This window comes from Lichenostomus cassidix, chromosome 4 (assembly GCF_008360975.1).
Source record: "Lichenostomus cassidix isolate B80296 chromosome 4, HeHo_3.0, whole genome shotgun sequence".
NCBI classification, from domain to species: Eukaryota; Metazoa; Chordata; class Aves; order Passeriformes; family Meliphagidae; genus Lichenostomus; species Lichenostomus cassidix.
Genome location: NC_139484.1, coordinates 12,829,624 through 12,856,399, shown reverse-complemented (window position 1 = coordinate 12,856,399; position 26,776 = coordinate 12,829,624). Strand labels below are relative to the sequence as shown.

Sequence of the window (26,776 nt, the reverse complement as noted above, 5' to 3'; positions counted from 1 at the left end):
ACAATTTTTCTCCTGAGCTCCTTTCTACTCAGGTCTTGGTATTACTCCTAAAGCCTGTCCCTGTATCCATAGACATTTGTATAAAGTGACCACACTATCAGGTTTGATAGTGGACAGACACATTTATATGTCATTTATTAAACATTGTATGTTATTGGTTATATATTATTATGTTATTGTATTTATTATGTATGTTATTTATTATATATGGTTTGTTATTTATGTTATTTGAACATAAACTTTGAAGTTGCAAAAAGCCAAAATGAAAAAAACAACTTATGAGCTGTAATAAGATCACACTACAGTCTTAAAAAACAGCTCGTAAAACTGTTCCCAACCTTTTTTTCCTCACCGCCTCTCTAGTTTAAACAGTTTAATTCTGTATTTTATGACACTTTAACTTAAGCCTAGCCTTCTCTGAGACTTTTAGCTAAGCCTAAAAGCAAACACTGCATCTCCATCAGTTTTTGTCTGTGGTGGTCAAGAGTGTTTGTGGCCAGTGCTGCTCTGGCTGCAGTCTCTAGCTTGGGCTCGACAGCAGGTATTGTAATGCCATCTGTGATGAGGTGGGAGTCAGAACAGAAGTGGAGTTGGCACCCTGAGCTTTGCTGCAGGACAGTTGTGTTTGGCTCCACATGCAAGCAGGAATCCCTGGAGCAACTCCAGGTGTGAGGACATTCAGGTCTCCAGCCCTGAAGGTGCTCCTTACCCCAGATCATTGCAGCCAAGAGCCATCTTTGAGGGAGTCTGGAGAGGCTCCTCCTCTGCACATCTTTAATTACTGGGTAATCTCGGTGCACAGGCTTGCCAAACAGGTCTGATTCCTCTTGGGCAGAGGCTGAACCTCCAGCAGGTCACTTGGCTCAAGGCACCACAAGGCCCACAAGAGGAGCTGCCTGTCTCCAACCTTGCCCCTCACCCTGGCCTTTGGCAACAAGACCTGCTCTCCCCCACCTTCCCACTTCTGCTGCCATTAACAGCCACTGAAAAACACATTTCCTAATTTAAAGATAATTTCTAGGTGTCTGGGTTTATTTCTTGAGAATTTTTATTTATTATCTTGGGGTTTGACTGGACAGGAAAAGCAACACACATAATCTATTCAGAGAGCATGACAGTGCCCTAAAGTGGGAAGTTTTAAAGATACTTTGGTTATGAAGACAAGAAAAACATGTTGAAGGCTTCAAGCACACATCTACTTTAAGCAGTGGATTGACAAAGTTCCTAGAAAGTTTTCCTTGTAGAATTGAAACTGGAAACACATAATCTTCACATCATTATCCACATTATTGAAACTGTGAAAACCAAACCATATGCAATAACACAGCTGTTCTAGCTAGAGGCATTTAATCTCCCACTATCATCTCAAAATATACATGCTCCAGCTCCTGGTTATGCACACAGCAATCAAGGACTAGGAAAAATTTAGCAAGCATCAAGGGAAACTTCCTGTACTTATTTCCATGTCCCTGTTTAAGTTCAGAAAGCAGAAAAAAATCCTCCTTTACTTAGCCCTAGAGAAGCAGCTGAATTTCCTAGAGCAAACAAGAGGAGAAAGTGTATCATGTTAAAAATTATAAGTATGTTTGGTCCCAAAAGTCACATCTTGAAGACTATGAAGAATGCTAGTTTTTTTACTAAGGGCAGAGTTAAGAGACTTATAAAGCTGAATTATTAAATAAATATGTCTGTGTTTCCATATATAATCATATTCCTGGACATGGCTGGACCTATTGTTATTTGGCAGGAAACTCCACAAAGCCACAAAGGCTTGGCAGGGCATGGCTGTTGCCTCTCTTATTGTGCCTAGGTGGAGACATGCTCCTAATCCAAGTGTGGGGAATGAACCCTCACAGCAACACAACTGTTGTGATCTTTAGATATAGAAGCACTGTCCAGCCCAAACTGTGGAGAAAATGGGGCAAGAACAACCCTTCCTTTTGCACCTTTTGTCTTCAAGCCATTTTTCCCTAGGAACCTGGGTAATTGCAAATCCCTTCTCTCACCTCTGTTCTGTGTTTCCTGTCTGAATAGAATGCAGAAACACGGGGCTAGCTGAGATGTTTTGGAAATGTGTTGACAAGGGACATTGGAAATATATTAAATAAACAGTCCTCAGGTGCCTCAAAATCCACAAAATAAACTCATCACTATGCTGATATCCAGTATGTGAAGTGTTTTCCAGCACAAACATTGTTTCCAATAAACACACCAAGACAATCTGCAACACAATCAGAAGGGAAGAATCAGGTTAATTTCAGAAGATGATGCTAGCGTGCATCCTGTGTTCGAACACAGTGGAAAGATTCCTGTAGTTCTTTAGAGGGTTTCACAGTATCCCATGGGATCATACCTGAGTGTAATAGGGATTAGCTGCCTTGGGCACTGCAAAATTGTCAGAGGCACTTAGCTTAAAAAAAGATAAAATAATGGGTGACTCCATGTTGTATAGGAAACCTGTGCTCTGCAGGTGCCACCTCTGCTCCATCCCAACCTGCCCCTCATCTCAATTGTGTTAACAATGGCTTTGTGACATTTCTGTTTCTTTTACTTTCATTTGGGTGAAATCACTCTCTTTAGGCTTTGCTTGGATGGTTCACAGCTATCTATAATCTATTCAGGTTATTGGAATGTGAAATAGTAAAAGGAAAGAAATTAAATTTTCAATTTTTTCCTGCCAAGTTCTGTCAAGTAACTGGAGTTATCTAATTATGGTTTTGCAGCAATCTTGTCTATTTATTAATCACATGCCAATCTAAGCCAAATTCTCCTTTATTAATTTAGTCTATTTTAAAGTACAAAATTATAACTACCTGGAAAAAAATTAAAACTTTCAAACAGTTTTAAACAATTGCTGCACAAAAACTTGAAAACCTGGAAGAACCATCATGATCCTGGGACCTGACCACCTGCAGGACACATGTGGTATAAGCTCACCTAACAATCCCACAATTTCTGCCCAGACATTACACACCATCTCCAAAAACACTATTGTAAAAGCAAACACCTGCTGGATTGAGAGACCTGGTGGCTGCACTTAAAGCATTTACTGGGTTTTAAAGTCTGCTGGTAAACATGGCATTCTGGATAACCTAATATGACATATAAGACAAGGAATAATTGCACATGTATCGATCATTATCGGCCTTCCCCACCCCATTCTGATGGCCATAGCTCTCCTATTTTTCATGACCTAAAGTTAAAACAATAGGAGTTTGGTGTTTGTTTGTTTGTTTCCTGTGAGATGGTACAGTTACTCAGGAAAGACTTCAAGAGATTGCTTTTTTTAATTAAATCACTCTTTGGTTTATAACTGACAGCAGAGAAGGGGTGAACAGAAAGCCAAACTGTCTTTTGGGGGATCTCTGCTGCCAGCAGCACTCGGGATGAGCTGCAAGCACTAGAGCACTGCTGCTATCTACAGGTCTGCTCTGCAAGCACTCAAAGTGCACATGGAACCAGCCCTCTGACAGGGATGCCTGTGCTTGGGAACAGGACCAAAACCCTGACACTGAAGTATTCTGGCTTTGGGGAAGTGCAAGCTGGCCTTTCTGTCCTGTGGCTAACCTATGTTAAAAACCCCAAATCCACTGGGCTTTGTTAAACAGAAAGCTGGTCTGTGCTGCACAAGAGTACAATTTCTGCCTTTTTTTCCTTTTTCTTTTTTTTATTTTTAAAAAAGTTTTTTTTAAATTTATTTTCAATGTAATATTATTCAATTTTATTATTTTTATTTTTATTATTACTTTATTTTAAAATTAATGTTATTATTTTATTTTAAATTATTATTATCTTCTTCTTTTTCTACAAATGAAGAGGAAACGTTGCACTGTCAGGTGCAGAGTAAGAGGAAGCATCTGCTCCCAGATGGGAACCCCCTCCCACCGCAACCCACTGCTGCACAAAACACAATGGTGTGCATGAGGGCTGGAAACCACCTCTGAGCCTGCGCTGCTGAAATTTTAAGACCATTTGAGATATAATTAGAATATACTAAAATTTAATCCTGGCTCTTTGTTGCTTGGAATTTATTTTTCTTTCTGTGATTTTTCCTTTGTAACCCAGAAGTTTTGATAACTGCTTTTTTGCCTCAATCAATAAGACAGACAAGGTAACCTGGAATGGGTTCATCACTGCTGAAATCAAACACAGCAACTTCCAGAACAGGAGAACCACAATAAATAAATTTATCCAGTAAATACAAGCAAACAGTTGAAAGGAATTAGCATCTATTTAACCAAATGTTGTGTATTTCAGTCAGGATACCAAAGAGAGTAGCAGATCACAAGCTTTCAACAAGCAATAGATGAAGGGGCAAACTCAAAGAGGAAAAAAAGTATTTTCCCTACTAAAAAAATATTTTTTTCCTAATAAGGAAAAAACCCCCAGCTTATTTGCAAAATCTTTATCTAGAACTGAGTGTCTGGCTACGGACAGGAAGAATTAAGTACAGAAGCAGAGTACCTTGCAGCCACAATTAGAAGCTCAAACAAAGGACAGTCTCATCTGACACATGGAATCTCTCTGAAGCTTTTCCCGTCTGGGAGGCTAGTAAAGCTCTTTCAAAACTGATTCCCCAAGACCAGCAGGTGCTGCAGGCTAAGAAATCCTGTTCCAAATGACTCGGAGCTCCACACTGAGTGTGCAGTTTATATGACTGCTTGTGGGAAAATAAGTAGTTGTTCCATCCTTTTCAAATACCAGTTTTTCTGGAAACAACTTATTTTAACTTCAGTATGACTGGAAAAGAGCATTTTGCCTTTTTTTTTTTTTTTTTTTTTTTTTTGGTGGAGTCCTGTCCTTTTGTCATAGAAGTTCAGTAAGGAATTTGCCATACCTATAATAATTACTTCCATGAAGTGTCGGGGAATATAAACAACCTCTAGTATTGCAGGAAATCGTTTAAGCATTGCAAAGAACAGATGCCAGGTGACGCTCAGAAATTTCTGATCCACAGAGCTCAGTCCCCTTGATCCTTCCAAAGGGGGAATGAATTGTGTCTTTGAGGCAGTTTATGTTCCCATTCCCGTCTCAGCGAGGCAGCATGAGCCCTGCAAAGCCCGCCCGAGGATCAGCACGGCCAGGGTGCCAGCGGAGGTGGGCAGGCAGCATCTCCCTTCCAGGCAATCCAGCGGCAGCTCCATGGAGAGCAAACCGCATCCCCCTGGGCTCGGGATCGAGCACCTGACACAGAATAACCACGGCTTGCACCTGACACAGAATAACCACGGCTTGCACCTGACACAGAATAACCACGGCTTGCACCTGACACAGAATAAACACGGCTTGCACCTCCACAGATATCCTCCCTGCGGCCTTTGGCGGACACAGAAGAAGCGAGGGGCTTTCACTGACTGCAGGGGAAAAACGAACCGGCAACGAAACCCTTTGGGATATGAACTTCTGGGATGTACAGAGTAAAGCAATGGGAAGTAAGAATTACTCTGGCGACAAAGCGAAGTGTCAGCAGCATGTGAGCGCACGGCGCACACCGCTGGCAGCCCGGGGGGCTCTGGCTGCTCCTGCCCAGGCCTGGGGGGCTCACCCTCGGGCCGGGGCGCTCCGGGGCGGCGGGCCGGGCCGGGAGGGGATGCGATGGGATGCGATGGGATGGGATGGGCTGGGCCCCGCCCGGGGAGGTGCCGGGCCGCACTTCCTCAGCGCCCCGCGGAGGCGGCGGAGCAGCGCGGAGCATGGCCCAGCGCCGGGAGGAGCCGCGTCCCGCCGCGCCGCTGCACAGGGAGCTGAGGGCGCTCGGGTAAGCGGCGCTCGGCGGGCACAGCCAGAGCCCTCATGACCGCCCGGGGGTGCCGGCGCACCCGGCGGGGCTGGCAGGGTCCCGCTGCTCGGTTTCGGGGATGAAGGGAGGGATGGGGTGACGCGGGGTCTGTCTGAGCGGGGCTGCCACAGAGCTCCGTGTGGCCTCTCGGAGAAGCCCAGCGCCTCGTCCCCGTGGCAGGGGTGACAGGCTGGCAGGTGACTCCACAGGTGACCGGGAGAAATAAATCATAGTTAGAAAAACGAGAGCGCAGACACTCATTTCGGATATAGCGGAGAGTTGCTGTTAGGAGGTGCAGCTTCCCTCAGAGAGCCGCTGTGGCCCTGAAGCCATCGGCACGGGAAAGAGCCCGTGTTGTGCCGTGTCACCTCTCTGCGTGCCCAGAGAGCACCAAACCCTGAGCTTGTCCTCTGTCCCTGTCCTCCCTGTACCGCCATCCCTGCAGCTGCCTCCTTGCAGCTTGGCCTGGGCCCTGCTCCGCAGAGCTGCTGTCCAGCAGGATTCCCAAATCCTGCGCCTTCAGGAGGGACAGCAGCAGACAATTCACAGCCACTGCGAGGACATCGCGCTCGCCGAAAAGCAAAACCCCAGGAGCGAAAAGGAAGGCTGAAGGTTGCAACAGACCCTGTTCCCTGTCTGATGTGACGCGCCCATTTTGTCTGCCGGTCAGTTTTGGTTTTTACAGGAGGAAGGCTTGGGTCACTTTGTCACCGAGGAGGCGCACAGGTGGGCGCAGGCAGGGTGGCATCAGGGGCAGCGAAGCACAGTGGAGACAAAGCAGAAGAAAGACCAGCGATGATCTGACAAAGCAAAAAGGCTCTGGTGTCACCTCAGCATTCAAAAAGAACTGGTGGAAAAAAGTAAAGGTGTTTTGCTTCTTGAGTATTTGTGGATTAGGACCAACTCATTGCTTATTTTTGCAATTCGTTCACTTAGTCAAGAAATTGGAGTGCAACAGCAATTCCAAGTCATTTTACCTCCACAGTGCTGATATTTTCCCATATTTAGAAGAATATTTTAATGAAATGCCTGTTAACTGAAGCACCTAACAGGTATGAAATTAAGTACCCAGAGTAGCCATTACATACTTTTTCTTTACATTTGTAGGATTACGCTCATCCTAAAATAATACCTACAGGGAAGACGGAAAGAAAAATTAGTTGCAGCTGTTGTGGCAAGCATGATTCCCAGTTACCAGACTTTTACTGATTTACACTATATGGTCTGAGTTAATATATGCCAGTAACATGTGCCTATGAACAGCCTCATGGGTTGGCAAGGAGTTCATCCTCTTAGATGGTCTTGTAGAAATGCAGTTTGATGTAGTACTTAACATGATATCCATAAGAAGGAAAGAGAACAAATGAGAAGGCTACAAATACGTATTTTTAAAGCTGTAACTTCTTTATTTTGCTTTCCTTTCAGTGGAAAACCTAAACTTTTCACCCTTCCACAGAATACTAGCATCTCCTTCAGGAAAGTGTGTTGAGTTAAATGTAGTAAGTTGAATAAGCAATGCCAGGCAAAGAGTCCCTTCAAATTATTAAACAAGGCCCTTTCTTTTCAGCTAGTACTAAAGCCACTTTTTTGTTCTTTGTTTTTTCTAAAGATGAAAAAGAAGCCCTCACACTGCAAACATTTTTGTTGCATAACCTGAAAGATCTCTTAATGTAAATACTTTTTCAGCTGTGACAAGTAGGTGTGTCACTTTCTAGACTGTAAAACTAAATCCTCAGCCATCAGAAGGGTTTTTCATCCTAAACTTAGTCCCATACTCTCACAGTGCAGAGTTCCCCTGTGAGCTGATACAGTGTCTAGCACAACTGAGACCCTGTTCTGGTGAGGGGTATGTGTCCAATGGAGACAACAGTCATTCAAACAAGGAGCAGCTTCAACATTCATGTACCTTTGTGGGGATTGGAATCTGAAGCAGTTTATTTTAAAGCTTCTGCTTTCTGGTGCAAAAATCAGAGAAGTTGGATAAGGTTTAAAGAAGTGTGTAATGTGACTTTACTTTTAAGAGAAGAGGCTGAGTACCAGGATATGCTCATAGTTTACCAAGCTGGCTGCTCAACAGAGTGGAACGTTGTCAGCAATATAGTGAAAATTCAGATTACAGTCAGGTTCACCATATTGATGTGTATATAGATGGACCTAATGCTTAATGAAAAGGAAGGTCAAAATCCAAACATATTGTCCAGAACTTGTTGCCTCACCCATTAACTTCATCCCTAAATCTACCAAAATGTTTAAAAGGGAACACTGAAGTTTGCCAAAAGAGACGTAAGCACCATGGCTTAAAGGAAAAGGAAACTGACAATGTGATTCTTCTTTGAAGGCCTCTTTGGTTATTGCTGGAGTCAATCCATTTTCCAATTGCCTTTATTGCTGTTAGGGCTGAAAGGACAGCCTGAATACTGCAGCGTGAAGCTCCTGTGGCTGATCACACACTGCGTGAGTTTGGGGAATTCCACATTGCAGTTCACCTTATTTGCGCAATAGATGAGAATGTGGAATATCTTGTCATCCGAGTCATTGCAGGCTAGTCTGGTAGCACAGTTTCCATCCCAATACAGCATAGTTTGGGTGACACTGTTTGTTTGTTGGAAGTGAAAGGCACAGGGCAAGAGGAAACATTTTTGTGGCCTTTTTCCCTTCTGCAGTCCGAGTTTTCTTTGTCACCTCTTGCAGCAGAGCTTTTGTGCTCCTCCAGGTTTGACAATACCATGACAGATGGTATTTGTAAGACTGAACAATACAATTCATGCTTAGATTTACTAACAGAAGAGAAATTAGGCTACAGGACTAGATCAGGTGATAATAAAATTGAGAAATTGAGAAACATGTTAGACTGGAATAGGGTAAATAGTCATAAGAATTTTTTTCTGTTTTCTAATTTAAGCAAGCAAAAAATCAGAGCAGCTGGAAAGTGGGCAAAAGAATGGGTGAAAATCAGAATGAAGGTAGTTGAAAGAAGGAGGAGACAAAATAGAAGTGAAAAGCAGAAGCTGAATTAGTGAAAGTCTATGGTTAGAAGACAGGAACATTAAGACTGGATACACTGATGTTATTTCCTGTAATTTCTATTTTAAAATTATTTTTTCTTATACAGTGTCATTCTTGTATTCCAACAAAGTCCTTTACATAGGTGCATGATTAAATGTTTCAGTGTAACATTGAAAGGATATCTAAAAAATAATGATTTTGGTTTCCTGCCACCTGTAACTTCTGTCTTAGCATTCTTGCCCTCTCATAGATTCTTTAGAGCTCTGTTAACTCATGCAACATTAAAAACATTGCCAAAACTTCACTTTTAGTGATGTGAGGTACAGAGAACCCTTTTGCATTTTTCAGATGATGGGCAATTCTTCTAGGGCTTGATATTAGGAAAAAAAAATTAAAAACTACAAAACAACTAAACTAGACAGATAAGACCTGGAAGCTGATGAAATACAGAGTGCCAAAAATAGAGAACTAGTGAGTCAGTTTTGGAGTAGTTTTTGGAGTACGGGCATGTGAAGAGCATTGCATCCAGCCAGAGGAGATAAGTCAATGCTTTCCCATGCACTCCACTGAGCAGTACGGTGTACTCCTGCTTTAACCTCAGAGTGGGAATACACCTGGGAGACTAGAATATAGTTTCAAAGTGTAAGCAAATCCAGCTACCCCAAACATTACTGTAACATATTCCTGATCTTCACCCCAGTGTAGGTAGCTCCAGGCACTGCATTAACTACACGGAGATCTTCTTAAGAAGTGATTTTAATGTGAGAGCATCCTGTTCTGGAGTTGTGATGGTTAGCACAGCTGCAGGGGCACATCTGGCCAGCACAGACATGACTTGTACTGCAGCAGCCACCAGCTTACTCCATGGGGAAACCCCACTGGTGGCTGGATGGGCAGCTCTTCAGGGCAAGGCTGTGTGCTTTGATGAGTTTGGGCACTCTAGGGCACTGGGTGTCTCATTTCCTTCTCCTTCCCGTAAAAGCCATGTCAGTAAAGTCCTTCCTCTATGCTGTCACCAGTGCAGTCTGACCTAAAGAATAGGCTGATATCTGAAAAGGCTTTCTTTTTCAAAGGGTAACAAAAGTAATCTCACTGGGTGTGCATGCCTATCCTAAGACATGCTTTCATTGGCCATTCCAAAGAGCAGGAAGAATAGCATGGTCATTCAACAACACACACTGACAACACAAATGTGCTTACATGGATGGGATAAAGAGATTTAATGTCATTTAGGATGAAGTTAAAGTAACAAGAATGGATAAATGGCAGCAGCCATGAGCCTGAGCCTATGAACACTGAGCCTGAGATTGCTAGTCAAATAAAAGGAAAGAAGCCCAAAAAGCTGACCACACAGATTTTTCTTTTTTATAAGAGCAATGAAATTATTAGAAAAGAGAAACCTCGTAGAGGCTTGTATACATATCAGACAGGAGGATGTACAAGTCCAAGGGCAGCCAGCAGAAGTGGCTTTGAAGTAGGGAAGGACTTGCATCTATCTTTCTTGTGTTTCTTCAGAGAAATCAAGAACCTCAAGAACCTCAGGCAGTTTTGACAATACTGATGATTTTCAGTCTGACACGTGTCAAAGTACAGAGCACATTTCTATATTGTTTTGTAGTGAATAGAAGACTCTATAAAGATGACTTTTGGAAGGACCTTCAGAAACAGCCCAATATCTAACAGGTGCATCATGGTTCAAAATCAAAAATTTAAGACAATTCAGCTTCATGAAGAACTTTCTAGGGGCTTCAAATAGATGGGTGTTTTTATAGCATTTTCATTTCTTTAATGTCTCATTTTAAGAAGGCATGAAAGTAGATACAGTATTGTGTTTTATATCAACAGCTTCCTGCCCCAGGTGTAGCTGAAGGTGGACTGCCTTTTACAGTGTATTTCCAAATGGGTCATAACTCCCATCTTGATTTGTCTGCAAATTTCAAGTAACTGCTTGAAAGTTTTTTTTCTGAAACAGATAAATAGAAAGATTCGTGTTACGGCCCAAGCAGCTGAGATAGAACTCAGTGCCCTTGAGAATGTGGAGGATTGGGATGCAATGGGAGAAGTGCCAGAAGAAAGTGAAGAAGAGATGGATTATTCCAGCAACCTCCCAGAAAAGTATTACAGATAGTATAGGCCCGTTATCTCTCTCCAACCACTCGACGCATGCATATCTCAGAGTTAGACATTGGTAAATTTAGACTGTAAATTACTTGTATTCACTTTTCTATTTGTTCTGAAAACTTGTAAACCCGCCTAGTTATGTATCCTTATAACCTGTTGTAGAGCCTTTGTTCTGGGCTCTTCAGATGTCTCTCCAAACTCTCCTATCCCCGATGTAACCCCAAATAAAGCTGAAGAGACCTCATCTCGTTCTCTCGCCTGAGTCGACTTCCAGAAGCCCAAATTCATCTCCTGTGTTGCTCAAAACAGCCCTTCTCCCCACGGAAAGAACTTTCCTGTGGCATTTAAAGCACTTCTGGTTATGACTTCAGAAGTAGCCGCCGCAGATTCGTCCTCTGACAAATACTTAAATTTATCTGAAGTATACCTAGCAGCATCTAACCACAGGACTGTTTGGGTTTTTTTTTAGTCCTGGTGATTTCTACTTGTATTGTCAGTCAGGCTTGATTGTGAGAGCAGATGGCATAGATGCATATTTGTTTACCTTCCTGGTGGTCTGTGGTGCAAATTCTAAATTTTCCACATAATTTAAAAATTTTACCTGTGTTTATGCAATTGGAACAAAGTTTGTGTGACCGTTTTCACAGTGGAATATCAAAGCAACCTGATTGGACTATTTGTCAGAGTCAGGAAGAGAAAAAAAACCCCAAACTACCTATAATAGTCCCTTTGATGCCAAGATCTGCATTACTGTCTCACATCCACTTCTACTTTTTGAGCTGAACAAGAGGAACACAGTAACATTTGAGGGATTTTTGTCTGAGACAGCATATTTTAGGCAAGACACTGGTGTAGCCTTGTCAGCAAAATTTTAAAACTGCATTTTCAATCAACATCATTTTCCCAATTAAGGTTTTGTTGTTGGTTTTTGGTTGCTTTATCTATTTTTTGCGTAGTAGCATTTCATCAGTCACTGGCCTTTTATGCGTACAGAGAGAGTGGATTTAAACACAGTATTTTTTAAACTTAAGTGACTTCTAAAATTTTAGTAAAAGGCTTTTATTTTTTTTGGAAATGAGGTAACTGGCATGGTTATGACCAACCTCACACTAAATTCACCTCCTTCCTGACAATGACCACTCACAGATTTTCTCAACATCTGCTTCTTTTACACAGAAATGAGCAAATAGCATTACAAAATCCCACCCAAAATACAGTGCTGCATTCTCAGCTGCAGGTCTGGCCATGCTGATATGATCCTCTCCAGATCAGAACAGATCTGACCTTTGGCTGTTACTTACTCAGGCAGTTAATCCCAAAGCAGATTTTGGCTAACATGTTCCAGAGGATGACACTTTGATCTTTAAATATTCGTTATTTTATTCTACTCTGTAGATGGACCGCATTCTAGAGCCAAAGCAGCAATACTCTGCCTGTATTGAGTTTCACATGGATCTTGTCTTCCTCTGGGTTAACTGTCTGCAGTCTCTCATAAAGCAGTTTATCAGCCAGCTGGCCTTTCAAATAGGCAGCCGTCCAAATTCAGAGTTAAAACTTTGTGTGAGATGCCAAGTTTGGTGGAAACTTGGGATGAGCAGCTAAGGAGAAAGAGTATACAATTACACCTGGTTTCATTTCTTAGACTGCCATGATACAAGTTCTGGAAAGTGCTGCAATGACACTTCTGCTTTCAGTGAAACTGTGTTTCTTTGGCTGAAGTAGTGACAGGCTTTGATCCCAACGCTACATGTGCACCCAGTTTAAAGGAAGGGAAAGGCAACCTGGCACCACTCCACATACAGACAAGGGAAGCTTTCTCCCTGCCGAGCCTTGGGTGTAGTATTCCTCTTTCCTTCTGCACCAGAGGCTCGTGTGTGTGTGTGTGTGTGTGTGTGTGTGTGTGCATAACTATTGTAAATATCATGTGTCTTACAGGATTGCAACTTCAACCTTTTATAGCTCCAGCTTTTTGTGTTCAGTCTCAGGTTCATTTCCAATGAGATCCTTGTCTATTGCAAAAAATTGGGTGTTTCTATTGTGGAATGTTCTGAATGGAAACAAACCCCTTAAACTACACTTCCTGGACTACTTAGCAGGACTTTTTTTCCTGTGAATTCCTTGCAAAATTTTTCATATGAAAATTATGTTAATATTCACCAAAGATAAATTGCAACAGTGTTTAGATGTTTTCCTTTGTTGCTCATACCACCTGTGGCCAAATGGCAACTATAGCAAGATATCCTACTTTTCACTGAAAATTCTGTCAGTTAATTTTGAACCCTTTAATTCTAAGCTTAGGCAAGCATGTTTAATTGCAGGTCTTGGTAATGAAGATGTATTGAGGGAAATACAGAGTTGATGAGGAGTTTGAGTGCTGCCTGTTTGCCCAGAAGAGGAAGTGTACCAAAGAATATACATATGTCAGGAAGTACAGCTTCTGAAAATAGACAAAGGATTCTGTATACCCCTCAAAATTGCTTTCACCTTATTGGCACAGACCTGGGTAATTTGCTGCTCATGCAAGTAGAATTTGCAGGATTTTTTAAATTCAGCAAAACAGTCAGCTGTTTGTACACAACTTTGCATTAACAAAAAATGTTAATTTTTAAGCAAAGGAGGCCACTGCAAGGGGCACAAATCCTTATGAACTGTGCTTTTCTAACCCTGCTCCAAAATGCAGCAGCAGCTGCCAGTTAAGAGCTGAGTGAATAATGCTTTAATGATATTTTTAAACCCTTGTGTCTCCCCAGGTGGTACCATGACAATCTCACCCGACACGCTGCAGAAGCACTGCTGCTCTCCAACGGGCAGGATGGGAGCTATCTTTTGAGGAAGAGTAATGAAAGGGAAGATTTGTACTCCCTCTCTGTAAGGTAGAGTATGGACAGAGTGAACTAATCTAATGCTGCACTTATTTCCATGTTTGGTTGTCCCAGGTTTTTTTCCTAGGGCTTAAACTATTTTGAAGTATATTCCTGTTAGTATAATCCCACTGGATGATATTTTGTTGAAGGAAAACAAAAATGGATTTGATTTGACAGTTGCTCTCACTTTTCCAAATGATGAATTAATTGTATTGGTAGAAAACGCAATTCTGTAACATGGCTGTAAATTTTCAGTCTGTGTGATAAAAATCTGCACATCAGTTAAAAGTGCTTAAAAGAAACATCTGATGGGAGTAGAAAAGTTTTATGATGAGGATAGTGACAAACATAGCATTTAACAGGTGCTAACCTCGCTGGTTTATGAATCACTGTGTAGGAACCATCATCATCTCTGAAGGCTGATCCAGTGTTTGACTGGATGGTTTTACTCCTCCGTTGTGAGCTAAGGTTCAGTCTCAGCCAGGTCTGCATGACTCTTGGAAACAGCAATGTGCTGGTGATAGATGTCAGGGCCTTGAAGTCAGTTACAGCAATTTAGGACACAACTGTTCAGGGTACAACCAATACAGAGCTGAGGTAGCCTTGCCTTGATACTTCACTTCTGAATCACATTTAAAGAATCTCCCAGAAGGGGTAAGCCACAATATTTTTAGCAAGGCAACCTTAGGAGATATGCATTAGGCACACAAAGTAGTCCCTGCATGTCAGCTGGGTGGAGGTAACCAACCTAAATGCCTTCATAGCCTTTGAAAACTGTATGGTACAAGCAGCCTCTAGACCAAAATTCTAAACTAGTGCATTCAAGGTAATTTCTGCTGTGACCTGGGCCTCTGAACAATTTGTGGCCACAACTCAGCTGAATCACAGTAACTTTTTAAAGTTGCTTTGATCTGTGTGCTGCTGCTGGTTATTTACACCCCTGACAGGAGCACAGCACATGCTTGAGATTGGGACTTTCTGTGTATTCAGTTCCAGGAGCTCTTACAATCTGGAAGAGTAGTTGCTTGGGAACCAAGGAAAGTGCAATTTGCACATACCCTGTTCCCCAGAAAAGGCTACAATGAGGTGTTTCACCCATTTCTGACAGAAGATCTAGGAGCAAGTGTGCCTATACACACACTGTTGAAAATATTACCACTATAGGCAGCCACTTATACAAGGAGCTTGGGAGGTTCCCAACAGATCTGAAGGTGATGATACAAAATGAGTATTCAGAGGAGTAATTGAGGACTTGAGTAATTGAGTAATTCAGAGGACTGAATTGAGTGTAAGTGTTGAGGAAAAAGAATAGTGCCATTTATAGATAATAGCTTTCCTTAAAAAAAGTAAATTTAAATGAATCATTATTTTGATGGTTAATGTTTTTTTACTTTAAAATGTAACTAGGCATTATTTTAAATAACTATCTCAGACAATTAGAAAATATATATATGTATCTTGAAGGTAGCTTTAAAGGGCATTCAGGAAACAACTTACTGTAATAAACCAAAATTCAAATAGTTACTTTAATAGGAAACAGAAGTGTTAGTTAATGAAAATAAATTTTCTGCTTTAACAGATTCTATCTTTAGAAGACCTAGAAAAGTCTGTTTCAGCCCCATTCCAATCTCTTGTTTAGCTCTTCATGTAGCAAGAGCTAATGCATTACCATATGAACTGAATAGCCCAGTCTGAAGTTTGAGCTTTTAATCTGTTATGTTAGTTTCTGTTGTTTCTGGTGGTACACCTCCTTTGAATAATGATTTTGACTTTAAAATGTTTTATAATTTTTCTACTGTTTGTTTAATTTTATGTTTATGTTTTTTGACTATTATTAAAACTTAATTTTAGAGTAAGTAATTCAGTTTTGTTCTGACACATTTCTGTAGAAAGGACAACTTTAGCAATTCTAGCTGTCATTTTCCTTCTGTCCTAAAATGTCTTTTGTAGCTTTTACTTTACTTCCTGCCTTGGCCTCACAAGGAACTTCAGTCATTATTATAGTTTGGGGGTTTTTAAGGAAAAAATGCTTAGACATCCCTTGAGGTTTTTACTGATAGCTGTAGGAAGAGAGATCACGTATTGCCTGAAATCCCCTCCCCCAGCTGCATCAGCCAGTTTGAAAAGGAAGTAGGAAGCAGAGTAGCATTTGCTCTCATTGCAACATCATCTTGTGAAATTAAACAAAAAGATAGAAAACCTTGTCATTGCAGCAGAGTCACAGCAGCTGTTCCCTGGTGTGGAACGTTTGCACTTGGCTTTTTGTGCCCCAGCTGTAGCACAAGACATATGGGAAGCCCATAGAGGCATCTTCTACAATATCATGAGTACTGGTCAAAGATAAATATTTAAATAGCTGTTTGAAATAATATTCTGTGGAAGTGGCAATAAACAATGAAAGAGACACCATAAATCCCTTTCTTCACCATATTTTCAGTATATTTGCTATATAAGCTTTTCCTCAGTCAAAATTTACTCTGAACTACTTTGGGGGCTACTAACATTAACAAAAGTAACTTTTTCACTGAAGACTTGCAGTAAGTGCTTCACTGTCTCTTGAAGTCAAAATAATTGCCTATCCAGGAAGTGGGACCTTGCACACTTCTCTAAATGCCATCAGGTTTCATAAACAAAAGCTGTTACTTCCCTTACAGAACAAGGACCCTGGTTCATGTTTGTCAGTGCCCATCCTAGTGGAACCTATCAACCAAGTACAGAGACAAAGCAAACAAATTCTAAAGCCCTAGTTTTAAATACCAGGTTATTAAACTCCTGTTTGGGTGCAAAGAGGAGACAGCCTATTTTTGAAAGGGAAACAGAAGACATTTTCAGTGAGATTGGGATGCTACCTGAAAAGTAAGACGCACACCAAGTACACCATCAAGATTGAAGTCCAGTAAGTGAAAGGATATCATACTATTTAGGCAGAAGGCTTGAGATATCTTTTGTGAGTCTGTTTGCTGATGCAAGAATTAAATTAACCAGCTTGGCCTTTCTAGGCTTTCAACATCTTGTGTCTGTAAAGCAAGAATTAAAATCTGATTGTCAGCTGTGTTGAGTATTAGTGGTAATAGTAGTAGTAATACTGCTTGGACAGTGATTGTCAGCCTGTGGTCAGGGTCAGAATCCCTATAGTGAAAGCTGCTATTTAAGAATTGTGTGTGCCAAATGCCTTTGGCATTTATGCTTTGACAAAATTTCCTTTTTTATTTTAGGGGAAAAGATTCTGTGAAACACTTCCATATTGAATGTACAGGAACTTCATTCAAATTTGGATTTAATGAATTTTCTAGTGTGAAGGAATTGGTCATGCACTTTGCAAACCAGCCTTTAATTGGAAGTGAAACAGGTAAGGAGAGCCATATTGTGTGTAGAACACATTTATAGTCATGCTTCACAAAGATCTAAATAAAAGCAGCTTCTGATGTGTTAGAAAATAGAACTATTGCTAAAGTGTTCCTCTTCATAAACTGACATTTGTATTAACCTCAGGTATCTAAAAAAATCCCACTTCAAGAGGTCTTTCAAGTTCTTTGAAGATAAACCACACATAAGCTTATTGGGCTTTTTCAAACAAGGAATATGAGTTCCTTTTGATTTCTCAGAGGAGGAAACTTTTGAAAATACTGAGAGAATTAAAATATTCTCAAAAATGGGAAAACCAAAGCATGGTGTTAGTGAGGAAATAAATATTAATCTATGAAGCTGGCATCCCCCAAAACTAGTAAGTGGAAAAGCAACTTGAAATTGTTTCATTTCACTATTCTTTCTCCAAGGAAGGGGTGTACAGTGTTATGTTCCTTTACCTGTAGGGAATGTGTTTTTAACTAGCTCTCCTGTTCTGCCTACAGTGCATCAGCATGCTGATGCCATCTGCCATCACAGTGATTTGTCTTGCTTTTAAGAGGAGAGGAAAGCACAGGTTTGTTTAACAGCCAATGTGCTGCCTGAATTCAGGGTCAGAGTATTAAACTTGATTCCTACAAGTGAACCAAACACCAGACTAGAATCTCTGGAGAAACAAAGTGGGTATTATCATAATAATGTCCGTTTTATGTTTAGTTTCAAGTGTAAGAGTTGAAGACCTGTTAGTTACAAGTTCGTGCCAGAAACTTCAGTATCCTCTGTGGCAAGTGTATGCAAATAACTCAGAGTGGTACTAATTATATATGCAAGAGACCAGTTAAATGATAGTTGGCACATGAAATAACTGTAACATGTCACACACTAAATATGCACCAGTACTCTGCTAATGCAAATATCAAGGGCTGCTTTGCCAATTTCTTCTCCCAAGAAAAATGCAGTTGTACACTCAATATGGCACTTGTATCTTTCAAAACATTATCTTTTTAAATTGCTTTCAAGGGTGGTTCAAACACAGAGCTCCTACATGTATCCTCTGTGCCAGTAAGCTATTTTTCCTGTGAAATCAGGCATGCACCCACAGGCCTAGCTCTGTAAAGATTTCAGATGACACAAAACTTGAATTTCCCCATTCCTCACTCCTTCAGTGCATGTGTTACAGACACTAGTAAGATAGGCACTGGTTTTTTCTGATCTCTATGGATGGAATCCACACTTGTCACTTTAAAGTTTCCCAATCAGATTCTACTGGCTCTATGAAACCTCTAAGTCAGATGTGCTACAGAATAAAAAAAGAAAAAAACGAAAAAAAGAAAAGTAACATCATATCGAGAAACCTCCCACCTTACCATACCATGGAAAACAAGTGGAGAGGAAGAGTTAACATTCAGGCAGTGCTCCTTCAGATACAGGTGCCAAAGTTCTGCTGGGTTGTAGCCACATTTTGTCAAAAATGGGGTAGGGACTCATCAGAGTCAACTCCAAGCCAAGCACCAGCAGATGCAGACATAGCAGAATGTCTTGCAAGGCAGAATAATCTTGCTACAGTGCAGCTTTCACGAGATTGTGTGTATAATTACCAGATTATGCTGTGCAAGTGTCTTTGTGGAGGGAAAAAAACCTCACAAAGAACTTATTAGAAAACAAATACTATATAAAATGGTAAATTAGTCCTTCCAGTTCTTCAATGGGGCTTTTTATCCATGCTGTACAGAAGATGGTATTCTGATTCTCTGCAACAGCTCAGGAGTAGTTTCTGTAGAGTGGTGATGGAACTGTTCTCAATTTTATTTTAAATGGTATAGCATTATTTTTCTGCAAAGCCAGAGAGAAATAAACCAGTTTTGACTTTCCACCGATGGCAAGTTGAATAGATGACATTTGCATACACCCCCTGTGCTTGCAAACAGATTTCAGCTGGTTACTTCAAATACAACTTTTCCACTTCCCTTTTTAGCCCTTCCCATTACAAAATACTCTTAAATTACTGATACATCTGTAGGTTTCAAGTCCAAGTTGTTACCAATTCTGGCATCCCACCTCTTTAAAAGCTGCAATATCAGCATAAAATGCAAATGGAGAGGCATTTGGTATGCTGTGATATTATTTTTAAAAAATGGAGGAAGATGGCAGAGCAGTTAGTATTTTAATGAAGTTCTTAACTATTTTGAAAAGTGTAATAGATTTACTATTGAGCATGCGGTTTTTTTTCAGGGAACATGCAAAATAAACATGACCTTATTTGGAGAAAAGAAGAATGGCTATAATAAAAATGTTGGACTGGAAAGAGCTGTGGTAGAAACAGCTGAAGGCGATGGCACTGTGGGTTTACTGCTAGGAAGCCTGAATCCAAAGCTCTGACAGATTTAGTGATTTAAGCACCAACTAGCAGGATGTTGGCAGACCCAATGACTGTTAGGGCCTCCTATCTAGTTTAGCATCCTGCCTACCCTCCAGCCAGCCTCCTGTGCAGGAAGGGAATTTAATGAGTCAAGAGATTCCCTGCAAGAATTTGCAAGTTTGAAGGTTTTGATAAGGTACCATATAGTTACAGTCACACTTGCATTTTTAATTTTAGGAAAAGTTTAACCATTTCTCAGAGACGTAGCTACTGACAAGTTATTTTCTAAGGTGGTCTTGCCAGATGACTTTCTCCTGCTCTTTTCTCTCCAGGAACTTTAATTGTGTTGAAGCATCCCTACCCACGGCAAGTGGAAGAACCTTCCATTTACGAGTCTGTCCGAGTTCACACTGCAATGCAGACGGGAAGGACAGAAAGCGACCTTGTCCCAAACGCTCCCTCAGTAAGTTGTGTTCTGGTGGGAGGGGTGCTTCTGGCCTGAGTCTAGCATAGTTGCTGGAATGAGTTATGGAGTAAGACTGGTTATTAATCTCTTTATGGGTTTGTAAATACAGGAAGGCTTTGCCAAACAAGGCAAAACAAATACAGACTTGTTCAGTACAGTCCCATGACAAATAAAGGCTTTTGTCATGTTGTTGAAGTTGTTGTCACTTCAATGCTGTCCCCAGAAAAACATTGTCTGCAGCTGACCTAGGTGAGTCTGACCATCCAAACAAAGAATATACGAAAGATTTTCATTCTCATGTTATCTTCCTTTTAGAATGCCATCTTAGCAGTGACATTATCATGAATTTTAAAAAAAACAAATACACACACAAAAAAATTGTCATATACATTTGGGCCACCCATTCTGATATCTGAGACTCACTTGGACAGTAATGAGAGGCTCTAAATCCCTTGTAAGTCCTATCTGAGTGAGACAGGTGGTTTCTCCAAAACAGTGTGCTCAGAACAGGAAGTATTCTACTGTCAGTTAAACCCCATGTGCTTCTGGTCACAACATGTTCCTAGGCAGCCATCCAGCTTTACTAAATAAAGCATAACTGCAGGTATTTTGCTGCGTTTGGTTGAGAAGGTTCAGGCCAGAAGCTTACTGAGGGAGGCACAGGTCCATGTTTAGCCTAGTGGTGGATCCAGCCATCTGAGGGGAGCGTTGGAACGAGGACAGGGCAAGTGGCTATGGGGTATTTCCCAAAGAACAGGCTGCTGATCCATCTTCCTGATGTAGGCAAAGAGGGGGATGCGGGAAATAGAAGCAGAGCTCACCTCTAACCCCAATCCCTTTGCTTGTTACTTCACAGCTTGGCACCAAAGAAGGATATTTGATAAAACAAGGCAGAATAGTCAAGGTAAGGAAAACTTACTCATTGCTTCCAGCTTCAGAAGCTAAAGACAGTATGGAGCTGTAAATTGCTCCACTTACATTTCCCTGCAGACAGAAACAGTTTGTGTTTTGAGCAACAACAAAGCACAACTGTAAACCAGAGCAAGTCAAGAGCTTTGAAAGTTTTGCTTTCCTAGGAAGTATTAGACTAAACTCTCCCAAGACAGTTACCCTCTGTTCTTGATCTTTCAGAACTGGAAGACAAGGTGGTTTACACTGCATAGGAATGAACTTAAATATTTCAAAGACCAGACAGTAAGTAGCAAACAGTTCTACTGTTTAAACATTTACATGGACAGCTGCAGCCTCCTTGTATCTCTGGCTTCTCACATCTGTATCACAAGCTAAAGCTTCCCATACTGTCAGAGGGGGTCATACCTTTCAAGTCAGTTTTGCTGATGACTTCAACAAGAGAAAGCAAGCTTTACAGCTGGAAAACATTTACTGTGTTCTGCCAGTCTTAGCTACTGGATAGAGATTACAGGGCTTTTTTTACACAGAATCACAGAATAGTTTGGGCTGGAAGGGACCTCAAAGATCATCTCCTTCCAAGCCCTCCACCACAGGCAGGGACACCTTCCACTAGACCAGGTTGCTCAAAGCCCTGTCCAGCCTAGAATATCTTTTTGGGTTGCTTTGTTAAGTGGATTTTAAGCTACCAGCACAACACAGTCTTTATTGGTAGCTTAGACACAACCTAACAGAGTGTGCTGCTAAAATAGTTCTAAAAATACTGGTAGTATCCATTGCATTCTTTGATTTCATCCTTTTATTTCAAGTGGTCTCACAGGATACATAGAAAACTATCCATTTAAAAATTCTTTCTGACAAAGATTAACCTGCAGCATCTGGAAAAAACACTGTGCCCTTACAGTTGCTGCTCCATTTCTATCTTAGTCTAAGTAAAGATAAGAAACACCTCTAGAGTTTCTTTGCCTTTATAATGCCTCTGTTTGAATTTTTTTCACAAACACAGCCAAACTATTCACCTCTGCACACCTACCAAGCCCTATTTCAAGCTTCTAACAGATTTTTACACAAGAGCAGACACAACTGCCTTCTCTCACCAAACATTACCATTTCTAAACTATTAAGTTTTTGCAGGGCTTTCCATAAGTTTTCATTTCAGTTCAAGACAACTTGAATTAAGTTTGCGGAATAGCATTTCAAAGAGCAGTGCTCCATTAGTGACTTCCCGGGCAAGAAGGTGTCTTTGTCAGGAACATGACCTCCTTCCAGGCAGAACCTCCAGTGTCTCCTGGCACTCCTGTTGTTGCTGTGGGGTTCAGGTACCTACAGGTGAACAGCTTGCAGCTGCCCCTAGAACAGCATTTGGTAGCACACCATAGCACAAGGGGCTTTCTCCTAATGTAGGGTATTGCTAACAGCCACTGAGTCAGTAAAACAAGGAAAGATGAGAAAGCAACAGGCACCTCCATACACCTGATGAAGGACCATGGAAACAGCTAAAGGTGCTTGGGCAGAAAACAATTAAGCTGCCTCTTCTGGGGTCTTAACAATGTGAGGCTGAAAAAAATGAAGGAAGAACTCTCACACCTAGGGAGGAGGTGAGTTGCTGTTACACACAGTCTGTGTCCCTGCTCCTGAGCTTGCCCAAAAAAACTTTTATATATATATATATGTGTGTGTGTGTGTGTGTTTGCATATGCACACATGCTTCTCAGGCAGCCAAACCTGTCACTTCAGCTGCAAAAACTACTTTGGCTTTGCTTCTACGTTTCTCCTTACCCAGCTTCATCCTTTCAAGGCACTTAGGAATTAATTAAATCTCCAACAGCTGGCTAGGTCTGGTATGCGTTTGTCTCTGTAAACCTTAGCTGAAGGTGATACAAGATTTGCTGCTGTGTCAGTTACATCATTAGGCATCAGCTAAACTGGAAGAAGTCTCCATGTAACTGAAACATTCCTGCAGTAGAGATCTCCTCTGTTGCTTGTCCAGATGTGACCTGTCCTGCGTTTTTCATACTGAGCTCACTTCATATCATAATAGTACTGATGTTATGCTTGCTAGTTTGGGTTTATAGTGTTACAGCTATTGTAGCTATGCCTGGAAAAACCTGTAAAGATACCTGTAAACGTCTAAATGCACTGAAGATGAACTGAGATAGCCTTATCTTCTGTTTTCATGTGTCCTCATCTAAAAAACCTTTTCTTTTCAAGGCTACTGAACCAATTCGAGCACTTGACTTAACTGAATGCTCAGCCGTGCAATTTGACTATTCCCAGGAAAGAGTCAATTGTTTCTGGTGAGTTGCACTACTTTATCCATCTTGCTGGGAAGGTCAAAATAGAAAGGGAATTTTGAAATGTAAACAGTGTGTGCTTCTATAAGGTTCCTTGGGGGTTTTGACCCTGCTCATCTTCTAACTCATAAGTCTGTTTCTGTCTGCCAATCTCTGTCAGTCCTGCATGGCTTTGCCAAATTACTCCTGGGAAAAAGTGGACCTCTGTGTATCAGGCATTTCTAATTCTGTAAGCCTGTATAATCATCACCTAGACTTGTGGATCTTGGTGTCAGACATTGTTACAGGTCACATGGTAACCTCTTCTGTGCCCACATGTGGATCTTTTATCCTTATGGACCTGGGACAGCATCTCCCTGATGTGTAAATGACTGTCACCCATTCTTGGTTAACCTCCCTCCTGGTGACTGAACAGGAACACAGCCTCTCTGCCCTGCTCTGTCTAAAGCAATTGTTGGTACAGGCCATCTGGGCTCAGTTTTGGGAAGAATTGCCAGTCATTTTAGCAATTTAAGAAAGCTTTTTTTATTTACAGTTTAGTGTTCCCACTAAGGACATACTACCTGTGTGCAAAAACCGGGATAGAAGCTGACGAGTGGATTAAAATACTGCGGTGGAAACTGGTAAGGTGATGTCTGCTGTTACATGGCATCCTGGTGCTGCACCCAAGTGCTATAGTTCTCAGCACCAGCAGCAAGGGAGTTCTTGTTCTGGCTGCCAGGCCAGCTAGGCTGGAATACACAGTTTTCACAGAATCAGTAAGGTTGGAAAGGACCTCTGAGGTCATGAAGTCCAACCTTTGACTGATCACCACCTTCTCAACTATACTATGGCATTGTGTGCCACTCCCAGTCTCCTCTTGAACACCTCCAGGGATGGTGACTCCACCACCTCCCTGGGCACTCCATTCCAATGTTTAACAACCCTTTCAGTGAACAAGTTCCTCCTGATGTCCAGGCTAAAACTCCCCTGGCACAGCTTGAATGCTATGTTCTTTCATTCTGACACTGCTTGCCTCATAGAAGAGACTAACCCCCACCTGGCTACAGCCTCCTTTCAGGGAGGCTGATAAGGTCACCCCTGAGCCTCCTCTTCCCCAGGCTGAACAGTCCCAGCTCCATCTGCTGCTCCTCACAGGACTTATGTTCCTGCCCCTTCCCATACACTGCCTTTTTTTGGACTCACTCAGGCACCATCCTGAACTGAGGGGCCCAGAACTGGAGACAGCAGTCGAGGTGTGGCCTCACTAGTGCCAAGCCCAGGGGCATAATGTATCTGCCTGCAAACCCACTTTAGCGTGTTTGGGCTGAACTTTTAACAGGCATAGTAAGAAAAAATTACTTCTGTCTCTAAGGATGTCATTATGTGCTTGATAAACAATATATGGATCATCAGCACAGACTGCACATCCTGGGCATGAAGGCATGAATGAGAAGACTGTAAAGGCTTGAAAGCACTACTTCCTAAAATATATCAGGAATTGGGTTGGTCATACTCACCACATGCAGCAGACAAGCAGTAATGGACTGTCTTTCTGTTCCAGTCACAAATACGCAAGCAGCTGGAAGAGCGCAACGCCACCCTCAGCTCCTAGCTGTGTGCCAGAGCTCAGCTGGCAGGAATTGCCTCTCTCCAAGGGGAAGGCATTACTTACCAGAGAGCAGCTTCACATCTCCATTGTGTCTGTGACCCCACAGAGATGTGTCACCCAGCTCTGCACACACAGGACCCCTGCAGCTCTGGGGCTGCTGAGTCACACGTGCGGATGATTGCAAAACCAGAGCATGTGTTTGACACATGTGGTGTGTGCCTGTAATACACTTCATTCAAACACCTGCCAACTGATCACAGAAGTGGTCACTGTTGAAAACTTTTGAGGTTAATCAGAGCACTCTTGATAATTTATTGCAAGCTCCGTTGCAACTAAGCATCAGTATCATACTCTGTAACCTGGAACCTTTTATTTAAAATGTGTCACTTCTGGAAACATTAAGTATTTTTTATTACCTGTTTAGAATTTAAAGAAGAAAAATGACCCAAGTAATTACATATTTGTAAATAGTATCTATGCTGCAATACAGAGTATTTCAAGGCCCTTTTCAAAGTGATGGATGTGTGACACTTAGTTCTGGTCAAACATATTTTTATACGATAGTTTAGCTTTGCACCGGTGATGGCTACAAGTGAACTCTTGTTTCAAACAGCATCTGTAGGTAAGGTGAGCAGCATCACGTAAGCACACTTGTATATAAACCAGGCTTATGAGAAACAGTAGCTGCTTCCTGGCACTCACAGGACACACATTTAAGTGTTGCAGCTCACTAGAGACAAGAAGTGGAACCCCAGGACATTGGTGCAATGCTCAAAATAGAAGTTACGTTTTTAAAGCAAAGTTTAACAGTCTGGAGAGGCTCAAGACCAGCTTGACCCACCTGCAAGATCCCCTGAGCAAGCATGTGTCTCCTCGAGGGGTGGGGAAAGAGGAGGGGCCTTCTCTCCCTGCATAACAATCAAATTTATGCTGAAACAGCATCTGCAAACCTCTCCTGCTATGCAACACTGCAGCCTGTGTTTAGTATGGCTCATGCAGCAGGTGTCTGATAACTGCCTTTACTGTGAGAAGAGTGCAGAAGAGAAAGGCAAAAGCACACTGGAAGAAGAAAGAAAATCTAGATTTGGACATAGGAATAGCATTTTATTTCAACTAGAAATTCAAACTATTTGTAAATATTTTTATACAGACTGTTTTCTGAATAAAACATCATTATAAAACTACCACAAGTTTTTATATTCCTATAAGGTACTGTTAAAGCTTTGTCCTCCTTTTTCCCTTAATGAAGCTTTAACAAACTGGCATCTCCCATTTAGTTAAAAACCTTTGCTAAGTTTGTGTGACAGACGCAGCATAAGAGGAAGAGAGAGACTATATTCTCCAACATCATCAGTGTTCTGTGAAAACGGCTTGGAAATGGAGCTTGTAGAGAAAGCACAAACACAGCCTTCCCTTTTTCACACCAACAGGCTGCTTCACAAAACAATGGAAACAACTTCAGCACGTGGTGCCACCAACTGAAGCCAGTGAAACAAACAGCACTCAGGTGGCCTTGGAAGCCGTCAGACAGGTGGGCTGTGCAGAAGCAAACAGCAACAGGAGGCCTTTGCTGGAACACAAACACATTCTGCTAGAAATATGCACACTTTCCAGCTGCTTCTGTAATCACCAGCAACAGAAGCACTATTCCACCTTAGTTTAAATGGAAAAGGGTTGACTGACAAGCTGCAATCTCTTTTTGAGTCAAGAACTCCCAGTTGTCATTTCCAGCCCCACTGTTTTCCCCCATCCTGCCTGCTGCACCAAAGGTTGGTGAGGTGGGAAGGAGAGGCCATGGCATCCCCTGTCCCAGCCCGGGGCAGAGACCTGCAGTGCTTGGCAGTTGTCACAAGGGGACATGGGAGGGAACAACGGGGTGGGGCTAAGAGCACAGGACTGATCCCCAGCAATAGGATCTCTGCATTGGCCTGGGACTTGGTGTCCTTACTGCCCAACTGAGAGACAAACTAGTTTGTTTACAGCCTGGAAAGTAATGGATTTTGTGCATTTGCAAACAATTATGAGACGTGCTCTCTCTATAG

General features: G+C 41.7%; 1 protein-coding gene across 2 annotated transcripts; it reads left to right on the top strand.

The window, feature by feature from the left end:
- Positions 1–5,610: 5,610 nt before the first annotated feature.
- Positions 5,611–25,918, top strand: DAPP1 (dual adaptor of phosphotyrosine and 3-phosphoinositides 1). 2 transcript variants are annotated; one of them, XM_085057945.1, is made up of 9 exons: positions 5,611–5,758; positions 13,657–13,779; positions 16,986–17,119; positions 19,807–19,937; positions 20,797–20,844; positions 21,072–21,134; positions 23,061–23,146; positions 23,679–23,766; positions 24,687–25,918. In XM_085057945.1, the coding sequence occupies exons 1-9, from the start codon at positions 5,616–5,618 to the stop codon at positions 24,735–24,737; spliced, it is 867 nt and encodes a 288-aa protein (XP_084914071.1). In that variant the 5' UTR covers positions 5,611–5,615; the 3' UTR covers positions 24,738–25,918. The 2 variants fall into 2 exon arrangements, with proteins under 2 accessions (XP_084914071.1, XP_084914072.1); XM_085057946.1 differs by lacking the exon at positions 5,611–5,758 and adding an exon at positions 6,481–6,831.
- The last annotated feature ends 858 nt before the right edge of the window (positions 25,919–26,776 follow it).

Bases quoted from the DNA above. Each gene is read 5' to 3' on its own strand.
- DAPP1 (XM_085057945.1), top strand. From the start codon at position 5,616: ATGGGCTGGGCCCCGCCCGGGGAGGTGCCGGGCCGCACTTCCTCAGCG. The intron at 21,135-23,060 runs GTAAGTAGCAAA...TTTCTTTTCAAG, and splicing joins AATATTTCAAAGACCAGACA to GCTACTGAACCAATTCGAGC. The intron at 23,147-23,678 runs GTGAGTTGCACT...TTTTATTTACAG, and splicing joins GAAAGAGTCAATTGTTTCTG to TTTAGTGTTCCCACTAAGGA.